Source organism: Triturus cristatus, chromosome 8 (assembly GCF_964204655.1).
Source record: "Triturus cristatus chromosome 8, aTriCri1.1, whole genome shotgun sequence".
Classification (NCBI taxonomy): domain Eukaryota; kingdom Metazoa; phylum Chordata; class Amphibia; order Caudata; family Salamandridae; genus Triturus; species Triturus cristatus.
In genome coordinates this window covers 1,335,375,197-1,335,402,728 of record NC_140591.1, presented here as the reverse complement: position 1 = coordinate 1,335,402,728, position 27,532 = coordinate 1,335,375,197, and the positions used below count along the sequence as shown (strand labels likewise).

Below are 27,532 nucleotides of genomic sequence, written 5' to 3'. Positions count from 1 at the left end.
ATGGCTTATTTTCCAGCAGGGAGTTAAGATCTGGCCAAACAGATCCCTACGATGGCTACTTTCCATTGCCTCTCCCACTTGCATCTCCTCATTCTTGCCTTAATCTTAGCTCTGGCTTTGGGTCAAGAGAGTAGAGTTGTAAATCACACTGAGGCCGTTCCCTTCCCTTTGAAGACCATGGTTTACAACTACTCCCCTTGCTCTGGCATTCCTATGTAGCAGCACACTGCCCTCCCAGCAGAGCTGGTTAACCCCAGGGGCTCTTTATCACCTCTTCAAGGCAGCCTGGCTAATCCACTTAACTCTGACCAAACAGGACAGACCACTGGAAGGCTGAATCTTGACTTACAAACAAGAAAGTCTTATAACTTTTTGTCTGTACATTTTAGAAGAAATTAAACAATATGATATTGTTGGATTCATCACTACCATTCTGTTAAGTCTTTGAATGGAAGTTCTATCATTCTGCTATAAAGAGTTATTAGTTAATAACTTCTTGACATGTTAACCTATGTGGCATGGGATTTGCAATGGAAAAATGACTTAGACCATTTTTTCAGCACCAGGACTTACAAAAACATATTTTACAAGTACGTTGCTTATATCTACAGGACCCCCACCCCATGGAACAACTAGGGTCCACTTTGGGGGTCTGAATCTATAGAGATATTGCACATCCTCCCTCTACAGTGCTCCTAGCATCAAAGTAGAATTTGGGCAGCACTTTATCACAATGTGGGGAGTGAAATGTGAAATTTCACTTAACCCAGGGCATATAAAACTCATTTTATATAGGTCTACCTTTAAAAATACCTGACCCCCCCCCCCCCCCCATCCCTGGGACACCTAGGAGAGACCATGGGGGTTCATATTATGCCAAAACATTGCAGGTTATCAATTTTTAAGAGCCCCAAACACCAAAATCGAGTTTGGGCACAATTTTCTTTTTAAAAGCAGTCCTGCCACCCAGGGCGGCTTTTAAACTGACCTCAGGCTTCAGCAGTGCACACATGCAAGTGCAGAAAAAGCTGCTGGCCTCTAAACTGCCATGCCCTATTTATACTAGGGACTGATAAGTAGTTTCTACCCCCCTGCCCTAATATGTACTAGGGCCCTTGATGTCATGCCAATAACAGGGGTACCCCATACCATATTGTACCCTAGTGTATGTAGGTGTTTTCACTGTATTCTAAATGTGTCTCATTAAGCGTAGCACTGGCCTTGGGCCTGGTTAGGCAGAGCTCAGGGTCGGTCAGAGTTAGTTACCACCAGTACCATTCAGCAAATGTTAGGGGGTGCCTAAGGCACAAGATGACTTTGCAACATTTACACAAGAGAATAAAAATGCAAAATGCAAGATATACCTCTGAGCGCAAGAATGCCATTTTTGGCTTCATGGCCAGAAATAATTTCCGCGTAAATATCAAATCATTATTTGATTGTGCAAAACCCAGCATGGAAAGCTGTTGTTTATTCATCCTCTATAGTGAAAAATCATGCAAGTTAAAGTGGGGCTCAAAGGCTCTATACACAATACATACACAATATGACATTGCTATTTTATTAAATGTGATACAATCCTTCAAGGGCAAGCGCCCAATATTTGAAAATGCAATGTGCATAAGTGCAATGATTGTATCTGTCAACAGATTCACCAATTCATAATTATAAAGTGCCTTGTGTACAAAATTATTAAAACTATTATTTTTCTTTCTTCAATTCCATATTTCAGACTGTCCTCAATTCTAAGACTTAGGGCCTCATGTAGGTAGCCAAATACCGGTCGGTAACGGCCGATTTTCGGTAAATATGCCGTTACCGACCGGTATTCAGACAAGTGAGATGTAGGAGTCCAAAAACCAATTTTCGGTAAATATGAGGCGGTAAATACCGATTCATATTTACCGAATTCCAAAATACCGATTCAGAGTTACCGAATACATAATTAACGAATCGGTAAATATGAAGTGGTAAATATGAAGTGGTAAAAATGAAAATGACATGTAGGAGCACTCGGTAATTAAGAAATCCAAGAAAATCGGTAAATTAGAGTCGGTAATTAACACGGATTGAAAGCAGGTGGTAACCATCAACAATGCATATAAGCAATCCCAAAATGCTACAGCGTGGACAACATGGCCGCTATGTACGTCATTGCAAGGCGCCTACGTCTACAGGCAGCAGGACTGAGGGTGTGGCGACGGGAGGAACAAATCTACAGACAGCGCATCACACTATTCCAGCTGACTGATGCAGAGATACATGAGAGGTACAGGCTAGACCCCGAAACCATCATGGACTTAATCAGGGACCTACAGCCACTCCTGGACCATCCAATAAGAAGGGCGCACGCCATACCCCCACATGTGCAGGTGCTCTGCAGCCTACATCTGCTGGCATCCGGCAGTTATCAGGTGGTGATAGCTGCGGTGGGTGGGGTATCCCAGAGTTGCCTGTCACGTTTCTTCAGGAAGTTCCTGGATGCCATGATGCAGAGAATGCACCACTACATAAGCTTCCCAAACACACAGGCTGCACTGCAGAAAACAAAAACAGACTTTTATCACATGGCACAGTTCCCCCATGTCATCGGCTGTATTGATGGTACACACATCCCAATCTGTCCACCAGCTGATACAGAGCACATCTACAGGAACAGGAAGTCCACCCACTCCATCAATGTGCAGGTGATCTGTGATGCAGGGAACATCATCACAGATATTGTTGCAAAGTTTCCTGGGAGCACCCACGACTCTTACATCTTCCAGAATAGTGGGATCTACACACGACTGAGTGCCGGAGAATTCGGAGAGGGATACCTGCTAGGTAAGTAACAGTGACGCCCCTTGAAACCTGCAAATCATAGTGTATAGAGGCATGTTACTGATGGTTCCCTTTTACTCATCCAGGCGACAGTGCATATGCATGCCGGTCATTCATCCTCACTCCCTACCTACACCCAGCAACCCAGAGTGAGAGACGATACAACGTGGCACACAAAACAACACGCAATGTGGTGGAGCGCACGTTTGGACTACTGAAGAGCAGGTTCCGCTGCCTGCACAAGAGCGGAGGCGCACGCCAGTACAAACCCATCACCTGCTGCAAGATTATTGCCACTTGTGCAATGCTGCACAACCTTGCCACGAAAAAAGGTACAGATGTGGAACTGACATATTTTGAGGACAACGAGGATGAGTCAGGCCAGCCAGAGGGCAACGCAGCTAGAGTGCCAACTGCAATCGATGGGAGAGAGAGACGGGCAGATATCACATGCAACTATTTCTGAGTAAGTAAGGGGACACAGCGAGTTGTGAGAAGTCCTGACGTAGTTTTAATGTGGCACCACGCCATGAACACATGAGCAGGCCAATCTGGCAATATACCATCTATACAAGGAGTATGTCCAGGGTTACGTCACCCAATGGGAAGTGGCTAAGCAGGGCTACATCAATGTTTGCGCATACGCGCTGCAGTGGTGGATTGCACGGCCTGTGCATCCTCACTAGAGCCAACCCCAAGCCGCCTGCTGCTCCTGCGTGCTTCTGGGACGGGGGGTGTGATGCTGCTGCTGGTGTCGATGCTCTCCGCAGCATCCCCTGCAGCAGTTGTCGACGCCTGACTAGTCAATAGCACCCCTAGTGCACTTGTCACCTGCACCATCCCCCGAGACAGGTCGCTGCAGCACTGTGTTAGGCCCTCCTGCATCGTCACAGAGCGCCGGCACAGTAGAGAAGTCGCAGTTGCCAGACGGTTGAGTGCCCTGCTGGTAGTGTCCCTTCTCTGGCGTTCCCGGCGCCGTGCTTCGATGTCAGCATCTAATTTGCTGCACAACTGCTGGATTGACTGGGACATGTCCCGAATGCCCGCAGCCATGCCGCTAATGTTGGTGTCCATGTTGACTAATGTTGTCTTCATCACCCGCATGTGCCTCTGGACTGACATGACTGCCTTTGATTGCAGGCGCTGTTGCTTCAACATTTGGCCCTCGAGCCCCAAGAAGACACCATGGCCGTCAGTGGGTGCTGGTGGACTCTGGACACGCGACCTGCGGCGCCCTCTTGCTTCCGTCTGTGCTGCCTGTGAGGTGTGGGGCACAGTGGCATGGCTCCCTTCCTGGGGCCCGGTGCGGTCTTCTGGGCCCATGCTGTCGTCTGACGAGGTGTCTAAGGCTCGTAGCCTGGCTGCTGGACGCCTCCTCATTCTCACACCTGCAAGCGGAGATGTGGCCGGTGATTCGAACATGAGTGGCGATGCTGGCTCTGGTGGTGGTGATGCTGGCTCTCGGTGAGGTGATGCTGGCTCTGTGTGCGGCGAGGCTGGCTGTGTTGGTGGTGCGGCTGCCAGTGGGCCTGCTCCCTGGTCTGAACTGGTGCTGGCTAGAGGTGATTTATGTGGCCGGTGTGCCGTCTCTCCTGCAGCATGCCCTGTCCTGCATGATGTCACATCTGTGGACAGAAATACAACATTGGCTCAGTGTCCCCGAAGGGCTGCATTGCAAGCGTCACAATAAATCATTTCACATTCCAATATGTCCCCTGTCTCCTTGTGCCTCGAGTGCGTGACATGCCTTGTTGCCCTGTAACATTTACGTCATGGTTAGTGTTGCCCTGACTACATCTCCCGGAATGCATTGCCTGTCTGCACTGACACGTGTGGACTGCAGTGTGATTCTCGTTTCACAATGGGGGATGTGGGATAGGGGTAGGGGGGGCTACATTGCTGTGCTTTCGTCTTACCTTGGTGTGTTGCGGCTCTGGCAGAGCTGTCGGCGTCCCCAAGACCCACGACGCTCTCTTGCTCGATTGTGGCCGCCACCAGCTCCTCCAGTTCGGTGAGGGCAGGTGCCCTGTTGGTTCCACCTCCGGTCTGGCTGGCCTCCTTCTGGATGTCGCCCATCTTCCTCTTGGTTACAATCCTGAGGTCAAACCAGCGCTTTTTGAGGACCTCAATGTCCCTGTGGGTCACTCCCACAGCATTGACCTGCGCCTGGATGGCCAGCCATATGTTGCGCTTTTCAGCCTCAGGCACTTGCAGGGATTGCCTTCCAAACAGCTTCTGGTGCTGCTTCACCACCTCCTCCACCAGCACCTGGAGTTCCTTGGGGCTAAATTTCAGCTTCCTCCTCCTTTCCCCTCCGTCTTTCTGTGTTCTCTGGCTGGACATGCTGTTCGTTTACCCGCTCGCACATGCAACGGCTCCCTGCCTCTCCTCTGCACTCCAAGCTTCTCCAGGGTCGGCTAATTATGTACACCTGCCTGGGTGTGGCCACTTCGGCTAATTATGTACACCTGCCTGGGTGTGGGCACTTCCTGGTTGGGTGGGCTGTCGTTGCACTGGATTAGCTGTTTCGTCAAGTCATGTGATTTGATTTACCGAATCCGTACATACCGATTCGGTATTTTCCGATTCGGTAAATACCACCTCGGTATTTACCGATTCGGTGAATAACACCTCGGTATTTACCGAATCGGTAAATACCACCTCGGTATTTACCGATTCGGTGAATTCCGATTCGTGATTACCGAATGTTACCGAATCGGTAACTGTTACCGAATTTTTACCTACATATAACTTACCGATTCTAATTTACCGATTCGGTACGGCTCGGTATTTAAGAACCGGTAAAATTTATTTACCTACATGAGGCCCTAAATCAGTTAATCCAAATTCAAAATTGTATATAAGGATCCTCTTCAATATTCAATCCTGTCGGAATCTTAGTGTTAAATCGAACAATGTGTTTTGATTCCAATTGCCTCAGACAGCAGTCCCTGTTCCCACCTTGGTTTGGCACTAGATCTATAATCCATTGTGTTGAGCCAATCAGAGCAGATGTTGTTGCGGAGTCGAGTCAGCGGAGATTGCCGGTATCTGCTGGTGCCTGTGCGGTGCGATTCACTGCCACTGCCGCTGCTGTTGCCGTTGCTGTTTGCCACTACTATCGGCTCCCGGTTCCCCTGCAACCGAGAGGAGCGACGCTGCGAGAGCGGAGGAGCGGCGGCGGCGGAGCAGAGCGGAGGAAAACCGTGAGGGTCGTGGTTGTGGAAACGCTGCCTGGACCCCGCATGAACCCGCTCGGACCCGCGTGAGTGTTCCGGTAGCGTGAGTGTTCCACAGCAGCAGGGGCAGGGGCCACGAGAGCCACAGAAGCAACGAGAGCCTCCCTACACTAGGGGGAGCGGGGTGGGCCCCCCATAGGAGCCACTGTGTGCAGCAGGTTGTGAAAGTCCCCACAATAGTGGGAGCAGAGCTCAAGCGGAGCTCGAGTGGTGTTTGGACCGCGCCAGACACCCCCCACGGCGGCAGGAGTTGCGTCTGCAACTAGCTCCGATCCTGGCAGTAGCTGGAGGAGCTGAGAGAGTCGTGGAAACTGCACCAGTGCCGTGCCAGAGGACAGAGGCAGGAGCCAGTGCCCCCCACAGTGGTAGGAGCCGTACTAGTGTCCTCACAGTCACTGGAGAGTCTCCCTCAAGAGGCAGGAGGCAGGAACCGCAGTAGGGAGTGAACTAGTGCCCCTGCAGCAGTAGGAGGAGCCGTGGGCTGCTTTGGCACCGCGCAGGAGCTGTGTCAGTGCCCATCCCAGCGGCTGGAGCCGCATCAGCGCCCCTGCATCTGCAGGGAAGTTCCTCCAAAACTTCTCCAAAGCAGCAGGTACCGCAGCAGAGAGTATCTAGTCACTCTCAGTCATCCACTTTCTGTCATCCACAGTCATTTCTGAGCCCCTGGCTACTACACGGAGCATACCGATACAGCCACAGTAATGAGGTCGGGTAAGAAAAGAGGTCAGCCTGCGACTAAGCCCAAGCTTAAGGTTAAACGAACTGAAGATAATAAACCAGCCAGTGGGAGCTTGGACACATCCCCAGAAGGGACCGGGTCCAGTAGTGGTTTAGCTCATCAGGCCGGAGTTCACTACTTCCATCTTCATCAACCAAAAATTACATCAAAATTTAGGGCCATATGTAGGTAGCATCCCATTTACCGACTCATAAATACCGAATTTTACCGATTCGGTATTTATGAATCAGTAAATGTGATGTAGGTAATAATTTGGTAAATTTTACCGAATCGGAAAAATTCGGTAATTTTGAATCGGTATTTACCGATTCGGTAATGAGGCATACCTTCCCATTGATTCCTATGGGCCTCAGCCATTCACCATTACCGATTCGGTAAATACCGATTCGGTAATGGGGGAGCATATTCAAGGGTGGCAGGGTGTCACATTGACACCCTGTTGCACCCCTGAATCTTGCATGTGTGCACATGTGGCGCACATACATGCCCTAAGGGCATGTATGTCTGCCACATGGCACTCATATCTGCAAAATATTACTTTTTGCAAGGTATTCGTTATTTATCACCAACCTGTATTTGGTGGTAAATAACGAATTCTCAATACTTATTTTCACTCTTTAGAGTGCTCCCTACATTCAGGATTCGGTATTTACCGAATCGGTATTTTACCGATTTCTTAATTTCCGATTCGGTAAATACCGAATCCAGAAAATCTGCCACCTACATCGCAAATGCCTAAATACCGGTCGGTAACGGGATATTTACCGAATTTCGGCCGTTACCGACCGGTATTTGGCTTCCTACATGAGGCCCTTAATCTCTTAAAAGATCCACCTTCATCCATTTTTTCATCTAGTGGCAAAATCTTGGGCCTCCAGGACCCCCTACTTCCCCTACCGTGTAAGGAATCTCCAGTACCAGCGTTGCAGGGACTGGTCCCCACTCATGCCATTAAGACGTCACTTTCCACGGCTCCCTTGTTAACTAATGGGAAAAATGACAAAAAGGTGCCCGACAACAGTGGCACCAGTAGCACAGTTGCCCAGCAAAAGGAAGGGAAGGGAGGGCAGTCCCCCTCCGGTCTACCGTCTCCTCAAAAGTCCATAATCACCTCAATTACTCCACACAACCAGAGGGGAAGACAACCCTTGCTCAGCTATACGTTAAGCCCTGGCACTCAAAGTATTACGGTTCTTAGTGGGACTAGTAATGAGAAAGCTGTTAACTTCCCTAGACAACCACCATCAAATACGCCAAAGGAGGTGCCACTCACATATGTCACTGATTTGGCACCGGAATCTACGATCATCCTCTACTCGTCCCAATCACCGGGCGAGGAGCCCACAACATCTGGACTTCCGGGTCCCCGGGCTCAATCGCCGCCTCACTCAGACGGAGCCCTTAAAGCCCCCTCAGTCTTCAAGTCTCAAGACCCTACTATCTTTGATGCCAATCCGAGACCCCCACAACAGTTTACATCAAACAACAGAGGAACCTATTTGGGTGGCAACTATCCAATAGTTCAGCCGGGACACCAAACCCTGAATTCCACCATCATTGTTTTTACTCCAGAATACGAATCAAAGGGCCCATTTGACATCTTGAATAGGGGGAACCTACTTCGACTCCTCAGCACCATGCCAACCTTAAACGATTTATGCTCAGCTGATCTTCTCTCAGTAGAATTTACAAAAGTTGATAAAACACAGAACCTGGAAGCCACAAAAGCAACTTGGAGGTCGCCCGAAATTGCTAATAAAATTCTGGAGGCGCAAACAACCCTTAAAGCATGGGGGATCCAATCAGCCCTACACTACAACACAGGATATCCATTCCCCCTGCTCGAGAGACCCCGCGAAGGACTATCTCCGTAAAATTCAAAGACCACGTCAGTGCTAAGGGGTGCCCAGGGTCGACCTCTGTTAAAAAGGCAGGTGCTGAACCATCAAGAGAGCAGCATGGCTCCCCACTCAGACAACTTAGAAAACGTCCGGATTTTTAGGACGATCAATGCCACGAACTATCCACAATGACAGGGCAATTCGTTAAGGACAGATCCAAATCTAGATATTACGCTACTGAAATTGTGTTCGTGGAACATAAATGGGCAAAACAACAAGGCTGCAGATGCCGAATTCCTTCAATATGTAAAATCATTTGACATTATCCTATTACAGGAAACACGATTTGAAAACCCTGTGCAAATAGAGGGTTACACCTGTTTTTACTCTTCAGCTACAAGGAAAAGCAAATATGGCCGGCTAGCGGGCGGTTTAATGTCCACGCAAACTGCCTCCAAATTCATTTAGTCGGGGGATTTCAACCAGTATATCCTAGGCTCGTCCACAAACAATTACATTCAAGCTCAGTCTTTCTATTGGAATATTCCAACCCAATCCACCAATGGCCAGGGAAAAATCGCCAAATTGGGAAACAAGTTGCTAGAAGGGATGGAGCTTTTAGGGCTGAGAGTTTTAAATGGAAGATTTGCAGGCGATTCACCCTCTGCCGCCTCATTTCATTCAGGTAACGTGACCTCCACAATAGAAGGCTTGGAAGTATGTATGTGAGTCTCTGAGTGGGTCAGTAAGTGGGTGAATGAGTGCTTGAATGGATCTGTGAGTGGGAGCATGAGTTTCTGAGAGTATCTGTGAAGGGGTGAGTGAGTCTCTGAGTGGGTGTGTGAGTGGGCCTGTGAGTGGGTGCATGTGTGTGTATGAGTGGGCCTATCAGTGGGTGTCCAGTATAAAATGTTATGGGGGAATACAGGTGCAGGTCCTCATGATCTCTCCCTCTGTAACGGTCCTCATGTCAAGCTTGCCTGCAGTCTGCTACCCTCTTACGCCTTCGGGTTGCTGCCTTCTCTGCTTGCTTTCTACTCATGTTTCTGCCTCTTCTCTGCTTGCTCCTGCCCTCTATGTTGCCACTCGCTCCTCGTTTGGCCTATCATTTTGTCTCTTTTTGCTCACTCCTGACCTTTATTCTGCCTCTTGCTTCTAGTTTCTCACCTCTATTTTGCCTCTTGTTGCTCTTTTCTCAACTCTATTTTGTTTCTTTCTGCTCATTCTGTCTGTTACTTTGCCTCTTTCTGCTTGCTTCTGACCTGTATTTTGCCTCTTTCTGCTTGTATCTGACCTTTATTCTGATTCTTTCTCCTCCCCTCTGACCATTATTCTGCCTTCATCCTTCTCATTTCTCACCTTTATTTTGCCTTTTTCTTTTCATTGCTGACCTTTATTTTGCATCTTTCTGCTTGTTTCTCACCTTTATTTTCCCTCTTTCTGCTCATTGCTGACCTTTACTCTGCCTCTTTCTGCTAGTTTCTGACCTTTATTTTGCCTATTTCTGCTACATTCTCACGTTTATTCTACCTCTTTCTGCTAGTTGCTGACCTTTATTTTTGCCTCTTTCTGTTCGCTCCTGCCCTCTATATTGCCTCTTTTCTGCAAATTTCTAACCTTCATTCTGCCTCTTTCTTCTCGTTTGTGACCTTTATTATGTCTCTTGCTGCGCATTTCTGACCTCTATTTTCTCTCTTTCCCCTAGTTTCTGACCTTTATTCCGCCTCTTTCTACTTGTTTCTCATAGTTATTTTGCCTCTTTCTGCTTATTTGTGACCTCTATTTTGCCACTTTCGGCTCATTCCATTCCTCTAAACAGCATCTTTCTGCTCATTGCTCACCTTTAGATGCCTCTTTTTGCTTTCTGCTCATTTCTCATCTTTATTTTGCCTCTTTCTGCTCGTTGCTGAACTTTATCCTGTTTGCTTGCATTGAAATAACCATTGGTGGGCCAGTTCCCAGGGGCATACTCTAAATATAGGAGAGGCACACAGGGCCAGCATAGGGCAAAAGTACCTCTCCTTCCACATGGGAGGAAAAGCAATGGATCACCTCCAAACTTGGAAGTGATGTTGCAGAAGGGGATCTACAGAGCAAAAGAAGTGCATTCCACATCATGCTCCATTCCCCCATTGAATAATTTAGGCTATGTGCAATTATGTAGTGGGGGAATGGAAACCTGGACAATATGTTACAAAACCTTCCCATACTAGCCCTAGAAACCTATGCCTGGCACAGCTATCCACTCACAATACTTAAAATGTTCGTGAGTTACAAAAAGTAGCATGTCTTCTTCTGTTCATTGGAGTACTGTTTTGTGGCTTACACTGTGCACATTAACTGAAATTAAAGAATACAGGGTATTCTGGATAGCCTAATAAAACCTAGAGGATTATGACCACAAACAAAGAAAATATATTGGAAAAATAAAGCACGTACCCCCACTCAACAGGGTTATTAATCATTTCAGGCACCTCAAGTTCATTAGTTCTGGATATTCTGACTTTCTACCACCTATTAGTCAGGTGACCCCTTATGATGACTCCTTCAATTTCTCAACAAGAACACTTAATATGACAGCAATCAGACGTTGATAAAGTAGATAAACCCATCTGCAAGTGACGCAGGAAGAGGTAATTCATTTACAAGCTGCCCAGATTATTTGTCCTTCATTCTAGTAATGAATGTTTGCATATACATGCACATTTTGGGAACAAACTGGGCAGAATATCTCAGGGTTAGTACTGGACTGGGGAACCAAAATCAACAATGACACAAGTCTTCCTACAGTTTGCTCCCTTCATCTTTCTTTGGTTCCTCTCTCTTTCCATCAATACATCCATCCATCCATCCATCCATCCATCCATCCATCCATCCATCCATCCATCCATCCATCCACTCTCTCTTTCTCCTTCTCTCAATTCTCCCTCTCTGGTCACTTTCTCGTTACCTTCCCACTCCTCCCTGTCTTTCTCTCTCTCTCTTGAAGTCTCCCCTTCCCTTCTACAGTAATCCCCTGGGAGCTGGGGAAAGTGGCAGAGACACCAGGGGCACCCCTGGGCTTTCAAAACCTGTCTCCAATGGCTCCAGCCCACTGAGGAAATGCCCAGTGAAATAAAAGGCCTGTCCAACCCTGCTAAAAGTTCAACATTTCCTTTTTTGAATGTCTCCGGCATATCTTTCTCAAATATGAAATCTATTTTTGCATTGCATTGTTAAAATGAAGCCTTGAAATGAGGACAATCACGAGACTGGGGTATCATGTGATTAATGACTCAACAGTATATTTCTTGTTCATTAAATATATCCAGAGGAGAGCATGCCCTGCTTTTAACATACAATGCTGTGCTCCTGTCTGCTGCGGCAAAGGTCCGTCACGACTGTTTAACTGCAGATAAGCAATAAATTAAAGACTGCACATTATGTTTGTATTTAACTATGATAGATAAAGTCATGAAGGACCGGAGAATCAGCATGGGATGTTCCTGAGTCTCATTCTTGTACTTTACACAACAGGATCTGTCTTAATGCACAAAATATTGCTTTTACAATTCTGCTTCACTAATAGGCACTTGGGCAGCTGAGGAAAAAATTAAACACCTTGTTCACATTACAGTCACAATAGACTAATCTGTTCCCTTGTATTCGGAACTGGCAGGCAGAAATAAACCTCTAGGCTAGAGGCATTACATTCTAGCGGTGGCAAGCTGTCATTATGGGCACCAAGGCAGCGCCTCCCACTTTCCAAAACATGATGAGTGTGTAAAGTGTAAGCAACGGTCAGCCTGACAGACACTCATCATGTCAGAGTCAACCAGTCATGTGCTTTACATGTGCAAATGTGAAGGTGCCTGGCATCCTTCACTAATGATTGTGGGATGAATCTATCACATCCTTGCTGACTCAGAGGAGGGTCACTAATAGTGTCAGCTCTGGGTGCTTCAGTTTAAGCCCTTTATAGACTGCAGCTAACTAGTGCTTTATTGAATGTTTGGGTACATGTGTGTATGGATGAAAGCATTTGTATTTGCAGGCATGTGCTGTAAATGGCTGTATGCAAGTATGTGTGTTTTATGAATGGATGAGTGTGAGTAAGTGTACATGTGTGCTTGTGAAAGGATGGGTATGAGGGTGTGTGCTTGTGGATGGATGTGAGTGTGTGTGCTTGTCGATGGGTACGAGTGTGCACATGTGAGCCCACCCCACTACCTGTGCAGATTGTCAGCTGCCACTGTGCGTTAGATGAAACTCTGCAAAATCGGCCCTGAAGTACCCTGGAGCAATTTTATGTAGCACATAGTTAAAATAAAGTCTGCTCATAATCCCCTATGTACGGCATACGCTGTGGAGATTATGATGTCGGTTTCTGACAGGCTTTTCATGCCAGGCTTCCCAACATGAGAAACCTTGCCCGAAAGTGACTTTGGGGGGCCCCAGCAGGGCCCCCTTGCCACAGCCGACTCCGGTTGGAGGACTGGGGTGCACCTATGGTGCTCCCCTGTTAATCATTGCATCGTATGACAGGCACTGTTAGGTGCCTGGCACTCGGTGCAGTGATTAACAAAAACGCCCATTTCAAAATGGGAGCTTATGCTACGGACGGTTTGCGGCCACAGCACAAACCCCCATAAGATAAAATGGGAGTGCACGGCCGCACCATGTACAGTTCCATCCTAATTATGTGGTCGGGACCGCCGACCGGAGGTCAGTCGGTCCCGAGTCTGCAACGGTATTCACCCGGCATCATAATGAGGGCCTATAAATTTAATTACCCTACAACATTCGTTTGTATAAAAATATATAATTTAAATAACATTGCACTCTATTACCTTACAAACCAACAACCCACTACTAAACTATAGATTACAAAGTAAACTAAGGAAACATGAAAATATATATAAAAACCACAAAAGACATTCACATAACTGAATTAACAATTAATCAATCAACCAATATATGTGACAAATTACCAAACTAAGGGCCAGATGTAGGTGGCCAAATACCGAGCGGTAACGCAGAAATTCTGCGAATTGCTGCTTTACCGAGCGGTAAATAGCCATGTACAATGTAGGTAACGCCAAACTCCATCGCAAAATAAGGAATCGCTATAAATAAGGGAAACCAGTTAGCGATTCCTTACTTTGCGATTAGCAGACACCGAAACCCAAACTACCGAATCGCAAAATAAGAAATCCTCAAAAACTCGCAAATCGATGTACCAAAAATCGCTAATACCGATTTTTCAATTTTTCGGTATTTAGGAGTCGCAAATTACCACTAACTCAAAGCTGGTGGTAATCAGGTGCACTGCATTTAAACAGCCCCAAAATGCAACAGTGTGAACACAATGGCGGCCCTCTGTTATTGCAAGGCGGCTTCGGCTACAAGCAGCAGGACTGAGGATCTGGAGATGGGAGGAACGCGTGTACAGACTACGCGTTACATTGTTCCAACTGACTGAGGCTGAAATCCATGAGAGGAACAGGCTACACCCCCAAACCATCCTAGACCTGATACGGGACCTGCACCCACTCCTGGAGCATCAGACACCAAGGGCGCACGCTATACCAACACATGTTCAGGTGCTCTGTAGCCTGCACCTACTTGCATTAGGTAGTTACCAGGGGGTGATATCTGTGGCAGGTGGTGTGTCACAGAGTTGCCTGTCCCATTTTTTCAAAACTTTCCTGGATGCCATGATGCAAAGAATGCATCACTACATACGCTTCCCCAGCACACAGGCGGAACTGCAGAAAACCAAGATGGATTTTTATCAAAAGGCACAGTTCCCACATGTAATAGGGTGCATTGATGGCACACACATACCAATCTGCCCACTTGCAGCTACAGAGTGCATATATCGGAACCACAAATCTACACATTCTATCAACGTGCAGGTAATTTGTGATGCGGACCACATCATTACCGACATCGTAGCCAAATTTCCAGGGAGCACCCATGACTCCTACATATTCAGGAACAGTGGGATCTACACACCTCTGGCTGGGGGCGAATTTGGAGAAGGATACCTGCTAGGTAAATCAATGTGACACACCCTGATGTATACCTTGGATGAATGTGTTGGTGACTGTTATTAATGACACTTCTTTTCTCACTCAGGTGATAGCACATATGCCGTGCGGGCATTTATCCTGACTCCATATCTCAACCCATCTACCCCAAGTGAGAAAAAATACAATGTGGCACATAGATCTACGCACAATGTTGTGGAGCGCAAATTTGGACTCTTAAAAAGCAGGTTCCGCTGCCTCCACAAAAGTGGAGGTGCACGTTAGTACCGCCCCATCATCTGCTGTAAAATAATAGCAACATGTGCCATGCTGCATAACCTTGCCACAAAGAAAGGAACAGCAGTGGAACTAACTGACTCCGAGGATGAGGGTGAGGATTGTCCACAGCCAGAGCACAGTGCAGCAGGTGTGGCAGCAGCACCAGATGGGAGACTCAGACGGGCTGAGATCACACGCAACTATTTTTGAGTAAGTAATGAGACACAGCCAGTAACTGTAATTGTGTGACGGTGTTTCATTAGCCTTAACTCATCAATAGCATAGCACACCGCCACAACATGAAGGCCTCAACATGCCTTGCCAATATTCTATGGACATTCCAAAGGTGAAATGGGTTACATCACCCATCTCTCAATGCCAGGTGATGGCTGTCATTATTTCCTGCGCCCATGCGCAGCACTGCCGCGTTCCCTGGGCACACTGTCCTCACTGGCGGTCTGTCCTGTGGCAGCACTGTGCCTTTCGCTGCGCCTCCTGGACTCGGTTATCGGGGGTGTGATGCTGCTGCGGCTAGTTGCCTCCTCACTATCCTCCCCATCCCCTGCACCTGTAGTGGCTATTTGGTGGGTTTGGAGCACTTCCAGTGCACTGGTAACTGTGACCAGCCCCCTTGCCACATCACGGCGGCAGTGGGCCATCTCCTCCTGCATTGGCCACCGAGCGCCTGCAGAGCACAGAGGTGGCAGTGGAGAGGCAGTTCACCGCCTTAGTGTAGCTGTCCAATTTCTGCTGGTTCCTGCACCTCGCCAAACGATCCTCATCCAGTTTGCTGCACAGCAGCCTCGCTGCCTCTGACATGTTTCTCATGCCCTCAGCCACAGTATTGTTCATGCTGTTTATGCCCTCCTTAATTTCCAGCATGTGTCTGTTCATGTGGACCATCTGCCATTGTACTGATCTAATTGCTTTGCCTTGCAGGCCCTGTACCTTGAGCATATTCCCCTCGAGACCGGAGAATATGCTTGAATCCTCGCCCTGTGCAACAGGACTGGCTGTCCTTGTTCTGCGGTGTCTGACACCTGTGTGGGCGCGCTCGGTGGCGGACTGTGTGCCTGCACTGTTGTCATCCTCTAGCAGCGTGGAATGTTGGCCTCCCATGCTGTCCTCCTCGGACACCTCCATCTGCTGGAGGCTAGCCCCTGTATGCCTCCTGGCTCTCGGTGGGGGTGGGGGTGATGGTGGTGGCGGTGGTGATGGTGGTGGTGGTGTTGGTGGGGATGGTGATGGTGCTGGTGGTGGTGTTGGTGGTGGTGTGTGCTCTGCAGGCGACAAGATCTCCTCCTCCTGTGTGTTGTCTCTCCTGGGTGCCTTTCCTGTGTCCCCTTCAGCAGCCTGGCGCGATGGCTCGCCTGTGGAGACAGAATGTACATTTGCTCACTTGTCTGGCAGCATTGGCGTAATAATACATTTCATGATTGCCAATCAAACTGACTGTCCTCAGCTTGCTAATTGCTGATGTGTGTCACATGCCTTTGGGTTCAGTGGACTGACTGTTATTTCTGACTATATCTCCCATAATGCATTGCTGGTTTTTAGGAAACATGTACTGGAGTGGGAATCATACTTCCTCATTGGGGATTGTGGATTGGGGTTAGGAAGTGGGGGGCACAGCATGCTGTGCATGCATCTTACCTTGCCTCTTGCCAGCTCTGGCTGAGCTGTCTGCATCTCCAATCCCACTCATGCTCTCCGGCTGGAGGGTGGACTCCACCAAAAGATCCAGGGCAGTTGGTACAGGCACTGTGGAGAGGTGTGGCTCACTAGTGTGGAGAGGTGTGTCTCACTAGTTAGAGGCGGCAGACCCGTAAGCAGAGAATCGGCCAGGGACCAGGGTTCAATTCCCGGCAGGGTCGTGGACCAGGGTCAAAAACGGACTCGATAATTCTCGCCTCGGTACCTACTCTAACCAGGAACACACTCAGCAACTCTGGGCATTAAGCTTGCCTCATCTCTACAACGGCCCCCCACAGACGCCGGGGATGCCTGGTTTCACCTTGGAGATACCCAGAAAGGGACCATCTCACAGGGATAGCCAGGACGGGTTCTACAGCGCCGGGACGCCCCGTTGCTGGGGCAGCTGTGCGCTTTACAAGTCTACAACATTTACATTTACATTTACTGTAGCTCTCCCACCACCTGTCTGCTTGGCTTGCTTGAGCCTATCAGCCAACCTCTCTTTTGCACGTTTTCTGAGGTCATACCAGCGTTTTTTTAGCTCTTCAATTGAGCGCTGGGTTACGCCAATGGCATTTATCCTCTCCTGGATTACCAGCCATATCTGCCTCTTTTGTGATTCAGGGACGTGCAGGGAATTGTTGCCAAACAGCTTATCATGGTCCTTTGTCACCTCCTCTATCAGCACCTCCAGCTCCCTCTCGCAGAATTTGTGTTTTCTTTCGCGCTCTCCTGCCTCATTATCCTTCTCCTAGTTGTCCATTTCTGGTCTGGGGTGTCAGCAAGAACTTTGCAAAGCTGCTCCTGTGTTGTTTGCTGTGCTCCCTGCCTCTCCAACAGCTTCAGGATCAGTGCAGCTGCATGGATGTGGCCACTTCCTGGTTGCGAGGTCATCAGGAAGCACAGGATTGGCTGAATCACCAATTTGCGATTTTTCAAAATACTGGATTCGCTAATTACCGAATCGGTATTATGGAATCGGTGATACCGATTCGGTAATGAGGAATCGGTAATTTTTTTAGCGACTTTTACAGAATCGCTAAATTTTAACGATTTTTATCTACATCTGAAATACCGAGTTCTTAATTACGAATCGGTAAAATTCGCTATTAAGAACTCGGTATTTCGGTTTTACCTACATCTGGCCCTAGATATTTAATTAACTTTAAAAAAACAAAAGAACAAACATTTCTAATTTAAATAACTCCCCAACTTAATCCCCAACAAAGCTGACAACCTGCTCCGAAATTAAATTCACTTTGGTATTCTAGAGGTAATATTCTGGAATTCGGTTAAAAAACCAATGTGTTCGGACAAAGCATTTCGGCTGTTTCTTATTTGCTGTGTTTATCAGTAAAGATCTTGTTTGCACATCATTAGGTATGTCTATATAGGTAATTTACGCACTTATGTAAAACTTGCGATCAAATAATTAAAATTAGTAATACTGTAAGTACATCATAATGTGTTAGCAGAGTGTGACAGAGGGCAAGAGGATGACCTCAAGGTCAGGTTCTCATGCATTTTTTTTGGGGGGTGAATTTAGTTAATTTATTTAAACTAAGGTCGATGGGGGTCAGTAAATTGCAGAAAAAGTAGTTGGATGGTTTATAAATTTGCTCTTTCAATTTAAGAGCTATGTGGTTTATCGGATTATATTTATAATGTGAGTCTGCTTCTAAAATCACATTGGAGGGAGAAACAGGTGAGCCAAATATGATACAATGATTAGCACTGTACAATCCAAGGATAACAGCTAATCGTACATTCAATTCACTCAAAGTTTGCCATTAGCAGTTCAAAAAGTGCATTTTGGTTTCATCAAAGGGTCCTAACTGAGACGTGGAGGGGGAGAGAATTAAAACAAGAATATGCAATGCAATCGGTCTCACATTTTTTAAAGTTAGAACTATTGGCATTGTAAATGACCATGTTTTTTACTTATGTTTTTGATGTGCTGAACTAGGCAACACATATAATGTACTGGCAGGGCTGAATATCCACCTCATAACCAAACAAGGGAACATTTAAGGAAGTTACTTAAGCATGATCAGGCAAACTAGTTAAACCTGAACAACACATAAACCGTCACATTACATCTCCGATGACTGGCGTGAAGGGTCACATATTGCACTGTAGACACACACTGTACACACAGCTACAGCTAGTACATGGCATACTGTAGGGGAGTGCAGTTACTCAGCCCATCGCATACTGCACTCCTCACGTAGTAGCCTCCTCGGAAGCCACAGCAAATCGGTAAGTAGAATTTGTTATTGCTTGGTTACTAAAAAGTCATCAACCCAATAACATGGGAATTTAGATTTGATTTTACAAAAACAATTAACAGCACAGGCATTACTTGGCAGTTTCCATGGTGCACGCAAAACAAACATCCGTGCCAGATGAGACCTCCAGCTGCTCTGAAAGACTGAAGGAGGAAGGGGAGAGGCCAAGAATGAACAGAATCTGGAGTTTGAGAGAGTGCAGAGACAGTTACCGGATGGCGCCTAAAGTGAACATCGAACACTGAGTCCATGAGGAAAGAGTTGGTCAGTGTCACTCCACAGGCTCCTGGCTCAGTGCCAGCAGAAGCAGGAATCTACATGTGGAGCTTTAATTTGTGCTAGGTGAGAGCTCCAGTCACTCTGCGAGACTGAAGGAGGAAGGGGAAAGGCCAAGAATGAACAGAATCCGGAGTTTGAGAGTGAGCAGGGACAGTTACTGGACGGCCACCTAAAGTAAACAGCGAGTGTGGCATGCATGAGGAAAGAGTCTGCAGAGAAGCACAGTAAACAAAACACAAACCCTTCCCACTATAAAGCAGGCTAACAAAAAAAAGCTGTGTGAACGAGGAGCACTTACAAAGCGTGGAAGACCCGTGCAGCTAGGAACAGTGACATGGGAGGGAACCAAGCTGTGTAGAGGGCTTCAATGCCCATACAGGAGGAGGGGTCATCACACACTGTACAGTGTGATGGCGAACCAAAATGTTCTCTGAGTTAAATCTCTGTAAAGAGAGCTAAAACACAAAGCAGGGACATGCACAGAAATGCACCAATAACAAGACAGCTTTTATGAATGCCACAGATAACAACCAATGGCAATCAGTGGGTGTGCCAAAGCCAATAGAGATACATTAGATTTGCAGACAGTGCAAGCGCTGGTGAGGCTCGACCTAAAAAGAGGAAACATTTAAGAGTTATATTTAAGTGAGGACCTATTAATTAATAGGGAGTGTTGTAGTATAAGATTTCCAAGTTATGGTTGAAAAAGGAGCAAGACCATCACAGCGCTATTTCTTACAAACCAAAACAATGTAAATTGTCTGTCACTCTGCTGTTTCCTGAATGTTTATCATCATCATCATCAAATATGGTTTAATGAAAAAGAGACAGTACGAAATAACTTTTATGATGTTGCTATTGAGGTATCTATTTTCTATTTATACATTATTGCATTATAGTCCTCTATGTACATCTGTAGATTGTAAATGTGTACAATTTTTGCAGTAAATGTATTCTGATATGATTTGAATTACATTTCAGTTTTTTGGTACTTAATTGCCGTTAGGAGTGTCATTTCCTAATTACTATGCAATTCTGGTACTAATAGCTGTTTTAGTTTCAGATGCTGTGAATACAACATGCGGAACAGGTCATGCAAACAGAGGTACATTCAAACTTCTGAGAGGAGCAACATTTACTCCAACTTTACAAAACAGATCCTCACTGGAGTTCAAGGTTCTTGCATTTGATGTTCAACAACTGGTATGAATTCCAATTCTTCTACAATTGTTATGCACATTCAAACACACCTCAATCGACCTAACTGGATTCCCTCAAAACAATAAACATATGTCATCACATGCAAGCCACTGTTAGTAAATAAAGCATCCTTCATCTGTGGATGATTGTTTAAGCATGAATTATTATTTTGGATGGGAGGTTGAAAAGCTCAATTAATAATACTACGATCCCATCAGAGTGAACCCCAAAAGTGGCAAAATTAACCTGAGCTCAAGTGCTTGGTATCTATGGCATATAACAGACAGACTTAACTTAGGCAATGTGTAAAGAGTGTATGCAGTACCAAAAATGGAAAAAGGCGCATAACACCAAACAATAAAAATCCCAAACTGAATTAGGGAAATTTCAATAATCAATTACAACATTCGAATAAGGAGAACTGGAAATATAAGTTTAAAACAATGTAAGTGAAAATAGTGACAAAAAGATACAAGTGCCAATGACAGTCTTTAGCTACAGTAGATCAAGACCTAGGAACACATAGAGGCCAACTGGGATGTATTTAGAGGTTTGATACACCATGCAGTATTGCCCTGTCACAGATTTTACCTTTGGATTTAGTCAACAAAATGAAATTTGGAATCTTTCAAGTCTCAAATCTTTGCAGTGGTAAGCCCCCTTTTCCCCCAGCTTTTCACCTAAGACTCCCAGGCTGAAGGGCACTTTTAGGACTTCAGGACTTGGTTAATCAAAGGCCTTTTGCAGTGTCCAGTGCAGCTCTTTCTGTGACTGAACAACAGGTCATCCAGAAAAACGTGGTTCTTCGGCTTGTTGTTTCCCTCTAGTCACACAGGAGGTCAACCCACTGACCCTTGGTGTTTACTTCTTTTTCCAGGTTGCAGGAGGGAGCAAGCCCAGTCCTTTAGGGCTCCTCTCAGGAGGTTACAGCAACCCAGCAAGTGTTCTGAGGCAGTTGCCTTTGGGTGCCGCTTTTATGGTTGGCATTAGCTAATAGATAGGGGTGAGTCCTGTCTCCTTCCTAACTAATGGGGTAAAATACCCCAGTCACAATCATATCCACCTTTTCAGCAATTCCAGTTTGCCTTACCACAAATAATCCTGAAGTGTACCTTAATCCTAAACAACAAGACGGGGAAACCCTTTCTCCTCTGTGCAGAGCCAATCTGCAAGCCTACAAGTGAGGCCAGAGAAATGAGTATCCCCACCTTTTGTTTACTTGTGAGAGGGAAGGTCCTTTATGGGGTAGTGACATTCTGAACTGGTCTTCCTGCAAGGGAAAAAAAACACCTCCCCACATCCGGGGGCACGTTTCTGCTTTGGGAATAGTTGTCACAGCTCATCAAGAACACGTACTGAAAGACCATCTGTCAATAGGCTACTTAGTCTACTGAGAGTTTAGACAGGAAGGTAACTTTCTGAAAGATATTTTTCCCTAAATATTTATTAGAAATCCATACCTCTGAATGGGATTTTTCACAAATATTAAAATAGTCTTCTAATGATTTCTGAAGCCATTTTCTGGCAAAAGTTACAGGTTAAATGATATAATCTGTACTTTGACATTTACATTTGGCTACAGCCCTTCCAGTAAAGACAGCTTTTGTGGGCTAGTCACTGGAGGAATATGCCAACTATAATTTTGCACATATTCCACAACTATAAGCAATATCTAAAACTACGAAAGTCAAAGCAAAACAGCTACTTTTTGCATTTAAAACCTTGCAAAAAAAGCTTAGAGACTGTTTGAAAACCCATTTACTGAAGGTCGTGGCAGCAAAGTTCATGCCATCAATCACGTATGTATCTGAACTCCTAAACACAAAGGACTCAACAGTCTTAAATACTGCGCAAACTGGTCTTTTCAAGAGTTTATTTTCAACTCCGCTTCACATTTCACAAGCACAGATCAGACTGGAATTCAGGTTAAAAAAACAGATCCTGACAACACAAGGGGCCCTTGCTAAATACTATTGGAGAATGAGGGCAGCGGAGGAAGACTCTCTAGCACACGACTGCTGGCTGGAGGTTGAAAAGCAATCCAGATTGAGCAACTCAGTTTACCAATTTTTAAAACAATCCATTGCAGCTCTACAACTAGAGGACACATGGCACACAATATCGTCTTTTCCGGAGTTCAAACGAATATTCAACACAGCCATCAAGCAACAATCTCATGTAACAGACAAAGCTACCTTGACTTCAAAAACCAACGTATGGATGGTGATGCCAACATATAAAATGCTAAAACCTCAACCATATTTGATAGAGCATTTCGCAAATCAAAAAAAGCGGAAACTGATTTTATTAAGTCTGGGTGCTTACCCATCGAAAGATCTTGCCCCAAAATGGAAACGGGCATGGCCCACAATGGATTGCCGCCTTTGTGGACAAGGAGATGAGACATTACTCCACCTACTATGTATCTGTCTGGCACTATTTTTGTTACGGAAAGTCTTCCTACCGCCATCACTGAAAAGAGAACAAATAAGGACTTGCAAATCTGCTGTAATAAAATGCTTAGGAGGCTCGACAGTAAAATTGGCATGCAAGGCAATACATTTTCTGAGCCTAGCTGCAAATAATCTAGAAAAGAGTGACAGACAACTCAAAACGGTCACGTACACAAGGTGATAAAGTGCAATTGAACACTGTGCAGTCCAATTGTTTACAGCACCATGCACTTTACCTTGGAGAAAGAACGGGAAATTAAAAATGGTACCAGCACTTCATCTCAGATCGCCAAGTCAAACTTATCTTTATCCACAGTACTTCGTAACACAATTTGTTCTTATCTTTAAGATTTATCTATTTTATTGAATGAACATTGTCAACTATACTTGCCTACCGCCCTAGGGCTTCTTTTTAGAGATCATGTACATTGAGCACCGGTGTATAGCTCAAGCAGAATCCCACAAGAAGCCGGCATTTTATAGCATGGCTGGCTACTAATAAGCATGTAGCAAATCAGTGTATACTGTCCTAACTTGTCAAACTAACAAATCAAAATATTTGCTTGTGAATTTTATGTATATTGGTGGATGTGCCGCCCTTTTATGATTCATACCAAATCAAATAAAATTAATTTTTCATTAATTCATTCACATATTCCACATTTTAATATGAGGCACCCTGTTTCGTGGACCACAAGCTACATTTAAGGGTGACTTACTAATATGTAAAAGAAGGGTTTCCTGACGTTTGAAAATGGGTATTTTGAGGGGTTTGCTGGGGCTTGGAGGGTTTGTCATGAAGAAAAGAGATGGTCTGTGACACTGTGAAGAACTGTATTTAAAGTGCAATATGGTATATTTTTCTAATGCTAAAAGGTATTTTTTCAGTTGCGTATGTTGTACATTTTTAACCCAATTAGAGGGCTTTGGTGTGTCTCATGCTGGGTTTACTAGTCAAATAGGGCTAGTGATCTTCTTTTTTCATAGGACATAAAAAATCCTTTTTCAGCACATTTTTTAGAACCCTTGTATGAAGTACTCATTTAGTAATATTTTTAACATGTAATGATTGTGATCTGTGTAGAATGTTTTCCTATTTTATTTTCTTAATGCATTCCAGTGTTTTCTCCTTATATCAGCTAGCAAGCCAATGCTGCTTGCACTGATCCATTCAATACCGGCCTCAATCCAAGTGCCTGTGATGACCACAGCCATTGAGATGAGATGCAACTCCCTGTAACGGGCTGGCACCCAGGTGTTATTAAATGACTACTTGATGTTCTGAGTCAATCTTTCCTTCCCATCTCAGAAACCAATCCCAAATAGTAAAATCTCGTCTTTTACTAACTTTGATACCTAATTTACGAATCCAGCAGATATCACTTAGCCAGGCATCTGTAGAGGGAGGTGTGGAATTGATCCAGTTCATGTTTCCTTCTAGCAAGGATCAACAAATAAAACAGGCAGGACCTCTGCGCAACATTGAGGGAATTACAAGTTGCGATCTCTGTCCCAAATAAGACCAATTTGAAAATTACCGCAATAACAGCTCAAAAAATCCCTGGTAAAACCTTGTTCTCACTATCCCAAAACTCCGCAAGCAAAGGAAAAGAAAAGAACACATGTTCATCATTTACCTACGGGATGCCACATCTTCTACAGCTCAGGAACTGATTTTTAGCAAATCTCACGATCTTTTGAGGAGACCAGAAAATCCTGTTAAGTGTAAAATATATTTCTTTTAAGTTTGCTGGTTTAACAACTTGATAAAGAAGACTGAGAGATGCTTGCCACAGATATTGCAGGTCTGACCCGGGCATCCAATCTTCCCAGATCGAAAATGGAGCTGGCAACTTACTTTCCACAGCATCCAACAGCATCCAGTACCAAAGGGAGACCTCTTTCCTTATAATCTGTGTATCCTATAATATTTGTACCTGGATCTGTCATATAGATAATCAAGTCATCTATAGGACTATCTTAGTACTGAAACCCTATAACATGAATGGAATTACTTGCTGTTCTCCCCTGAGCATTTGAGCAAATGGCTCCATATAGATATTGAAAAGGAGAGAGAGCAGCACTGCCTAGTGTCTCTATAAATGTTGAAACTCTTAGTCAATGTCCCATTGAGTGGAATTTGGGCTGAGGGGGTTCCATACAGCATTTGCAGGGTGGAGATACAGTTTGGGCTGAACTTCACTGCCTTCAAAACCTCCCCCAGATACTTCCAACAGACCCTGTCAAAGGCTTTGACCGCATCCAATGTGGATATAGCCACAGGAGCGATGTCTGCAAGAGCAAGATCTATTGTACTAATGAGTTGCAGTGTGACCCCCATGGACCTGCCGCCTGGGGACAAAGCCCTTCTGATCTAGGTGTATTATTTGGGGGGTGGCAAAGTGACCATCCTGCGTGTAAGGATACTGGTAAACACCTTTTAATTGGTGTTTAATAAGGAAATCAGCCAGTATGAATCCGCCTTCTTAGAATTCTTGGCCAGCTTCGAAATCAACAACAAGGTAGCTTTTTGGCACGATTCAGGAATCTGGGCTTTCCCTAAATGGATGGCATTGAATAGCTTTTCCCAGATTGGAAGAATTGCCTCCTTTAGCAGTTTATACAGCTCGGAGGGGTTGGCATCCCGGCCTGTTAATGGCCCACTGTTTGCACTTTTCTAGTGTTCCTGAATTTCTACTTCGGTAATCCTAGCCGCCCCTGATCCATAATCCCAGACAGTCCCCTATCTCTCAACCATCTCGAGAGCTTCTCTAAATCTGGATTTTCCTTCTCTTCATACAGAGAGGAAAATAAGGTGAGTAGATGGTCCTTAATTTCATCAATCCACTCAGTGACTTCTCCCTGGGGATTGACTATTAATTCTTTAATAGTATTTCTGGTTCTCTCTGCTCTTGCTTTCCATTGCAGTAATGCCCGCTTCTCTTCCCATACTCGAAAAGCCTGCCACAGTTCCCCTGCCATTTTTCCTAAATCTTTCCTTCAAGCTTGAATGATAACTTATTTGGGCTTACTCAAATCTCTTTATGGTTTGCACTCGCTCTACCCTAGAGGTCTGCACTTGTAAAAGCACCACCAAATGGGTTATTGCTTGCTTGTGGGACCCAAGCTCTTCTCTTGTTCTCTTGTTATTATCAGAAACCTGACTTCGGAGGACCTCCCAAAAGAAGCTTTATAAGTGTCCCAAACTATAGCTGGGAGGCTGACCCAATATTATCCATAAAGAAAGCCTGACTCAGCTTCTCCACAGTCTGCCCAATGGCTATATCCCAGAAGAGGGCCTGGTTAAGAGTCCATCTAGAATTCTCTTCCTAAACGAGAAGTTCCATAATCACTGTCATGGCTGTATGATCAGAGAGGTGACCTGGCAGAGGTTTAACTCCATAACTCTTCCACCATAGTATTGTCTACAAAGAAGTAGTCTAGCCTAGAGAAATGGCCGTATTTCTTGCAGTGATATGTATAACTAATCTGCTGTCCCATTCTACACCGTCAAATGTCCACCAGGACCATATCCTGCAACATACTTTTCAGGGCCTTTGGAGTAATAAAACTATCCTTCCTGGTGGATCTATTAAGATTTACATCCAATAGTGTGTTAAAATCTCCTCCCAGAATAATTGGCAGGGGTACCTCTAGTACCTTCCACTCCACTCCAGGGTAGAAAGGTAAGATGGATCATCTGAGTTAGGGCCATAAAGGCCAGCACATAGAAAGCTATAGCTATGGCACTTCATCTGCCCTACTACCCATCTGTCCGAGCAGTCTGTTTTGAAACCTATCAAATCTACAATGACCTCTTTCCTTACTAAATTTGCCACCGCCTTGTAGCATTTGGCTTGGTCTGCAACCACACCCTGTCCCATCCGTTTTTGCTTTGAAACAAAGCCCTGTTCTCTATTGCTGCCACATGGGTCTCTTGCAAAATCATTATATGAGCTACGCTATCTTGCAAGTATTGCAGCACCACATTCTGCCTCCTCCTAGACCTCAGCCCATTCATGTTCCTTGTTTTATATTGATCTATTTACCCAAACCCATTATTTGGACCATTGACGTCCCGAATCTTGCCCTTATTTCCCTTTACACAGATGCTGGGCCTTTATCCCATTTATTGCACAAACACGTGTTTTTTTTAATTTTTCTTCCACTTGCTCCCCACACAGTGCCCAACCCCTACCCCCACGGTGGGAAACCCTCCCTTCGCTGCTTGTCATTGTTCAATACCCTATGGATGCTATGATGAAGGTCCCAAGGAGAAAAAACAATGCTTAATGTTCTCCCATCCCTCCAACCACACATATCTCTCCTCCAGCCCTTATGCCCTGCCTGCAGGTCAGCGTGTTCCATAAACCTGAGCCCTTCTCAGCAACCAGAATTTTCCTTGATGGGTTCATTCAGCTCATGAATATCCTTCACCCTCTGTTTATTATGCATATGGTTGTTCTGCATTTTGCGGGTCATGGCTGGAAATTTAAATTGCGCCCCGGCACCCAGCTTATTAAGTTTCTAGAGCCTTCTCCCCAGCTCCCACTGGTGCTGTTCTGTGGCTTGACAGACATCTGACCTAATGATAAAGGTGTACCAGTGACTGGTAAAAGCACCATTTTTGAGTGCACATCCCAATATAAGTTATTTCACTGTGTATGACAAGGAATTATCCAGGA

General features: G+C 45.5%; 1 protein-coding gene across 2 annotated transcripts in view; it reads left to right on the top strand.

The window, feature by feature from the left end:
• The window catches only part of TMPRSS15 (transmembrane serine protease 15), a 1,488,231-nt gene that overhangs the window by 89,181 nt on the left and 1,371,518 nt on the right, over positions 1-27,532 (top strand). The window contains exon 2 of one of the 2 annotated variants that reach the window (XM_085623059.1): positions 20,252-20,397. In XM_085623059.1, coding sequence (XP_085479185.1) covers positions 20,252-20,397 — 146 coding nt within the window. The remainder of the gene's footprint in view (positions 1-20,251; positions 20,398-27,532) is intronic. The other variant, XM_085623060.1, reaches the window with a different exon arrangement.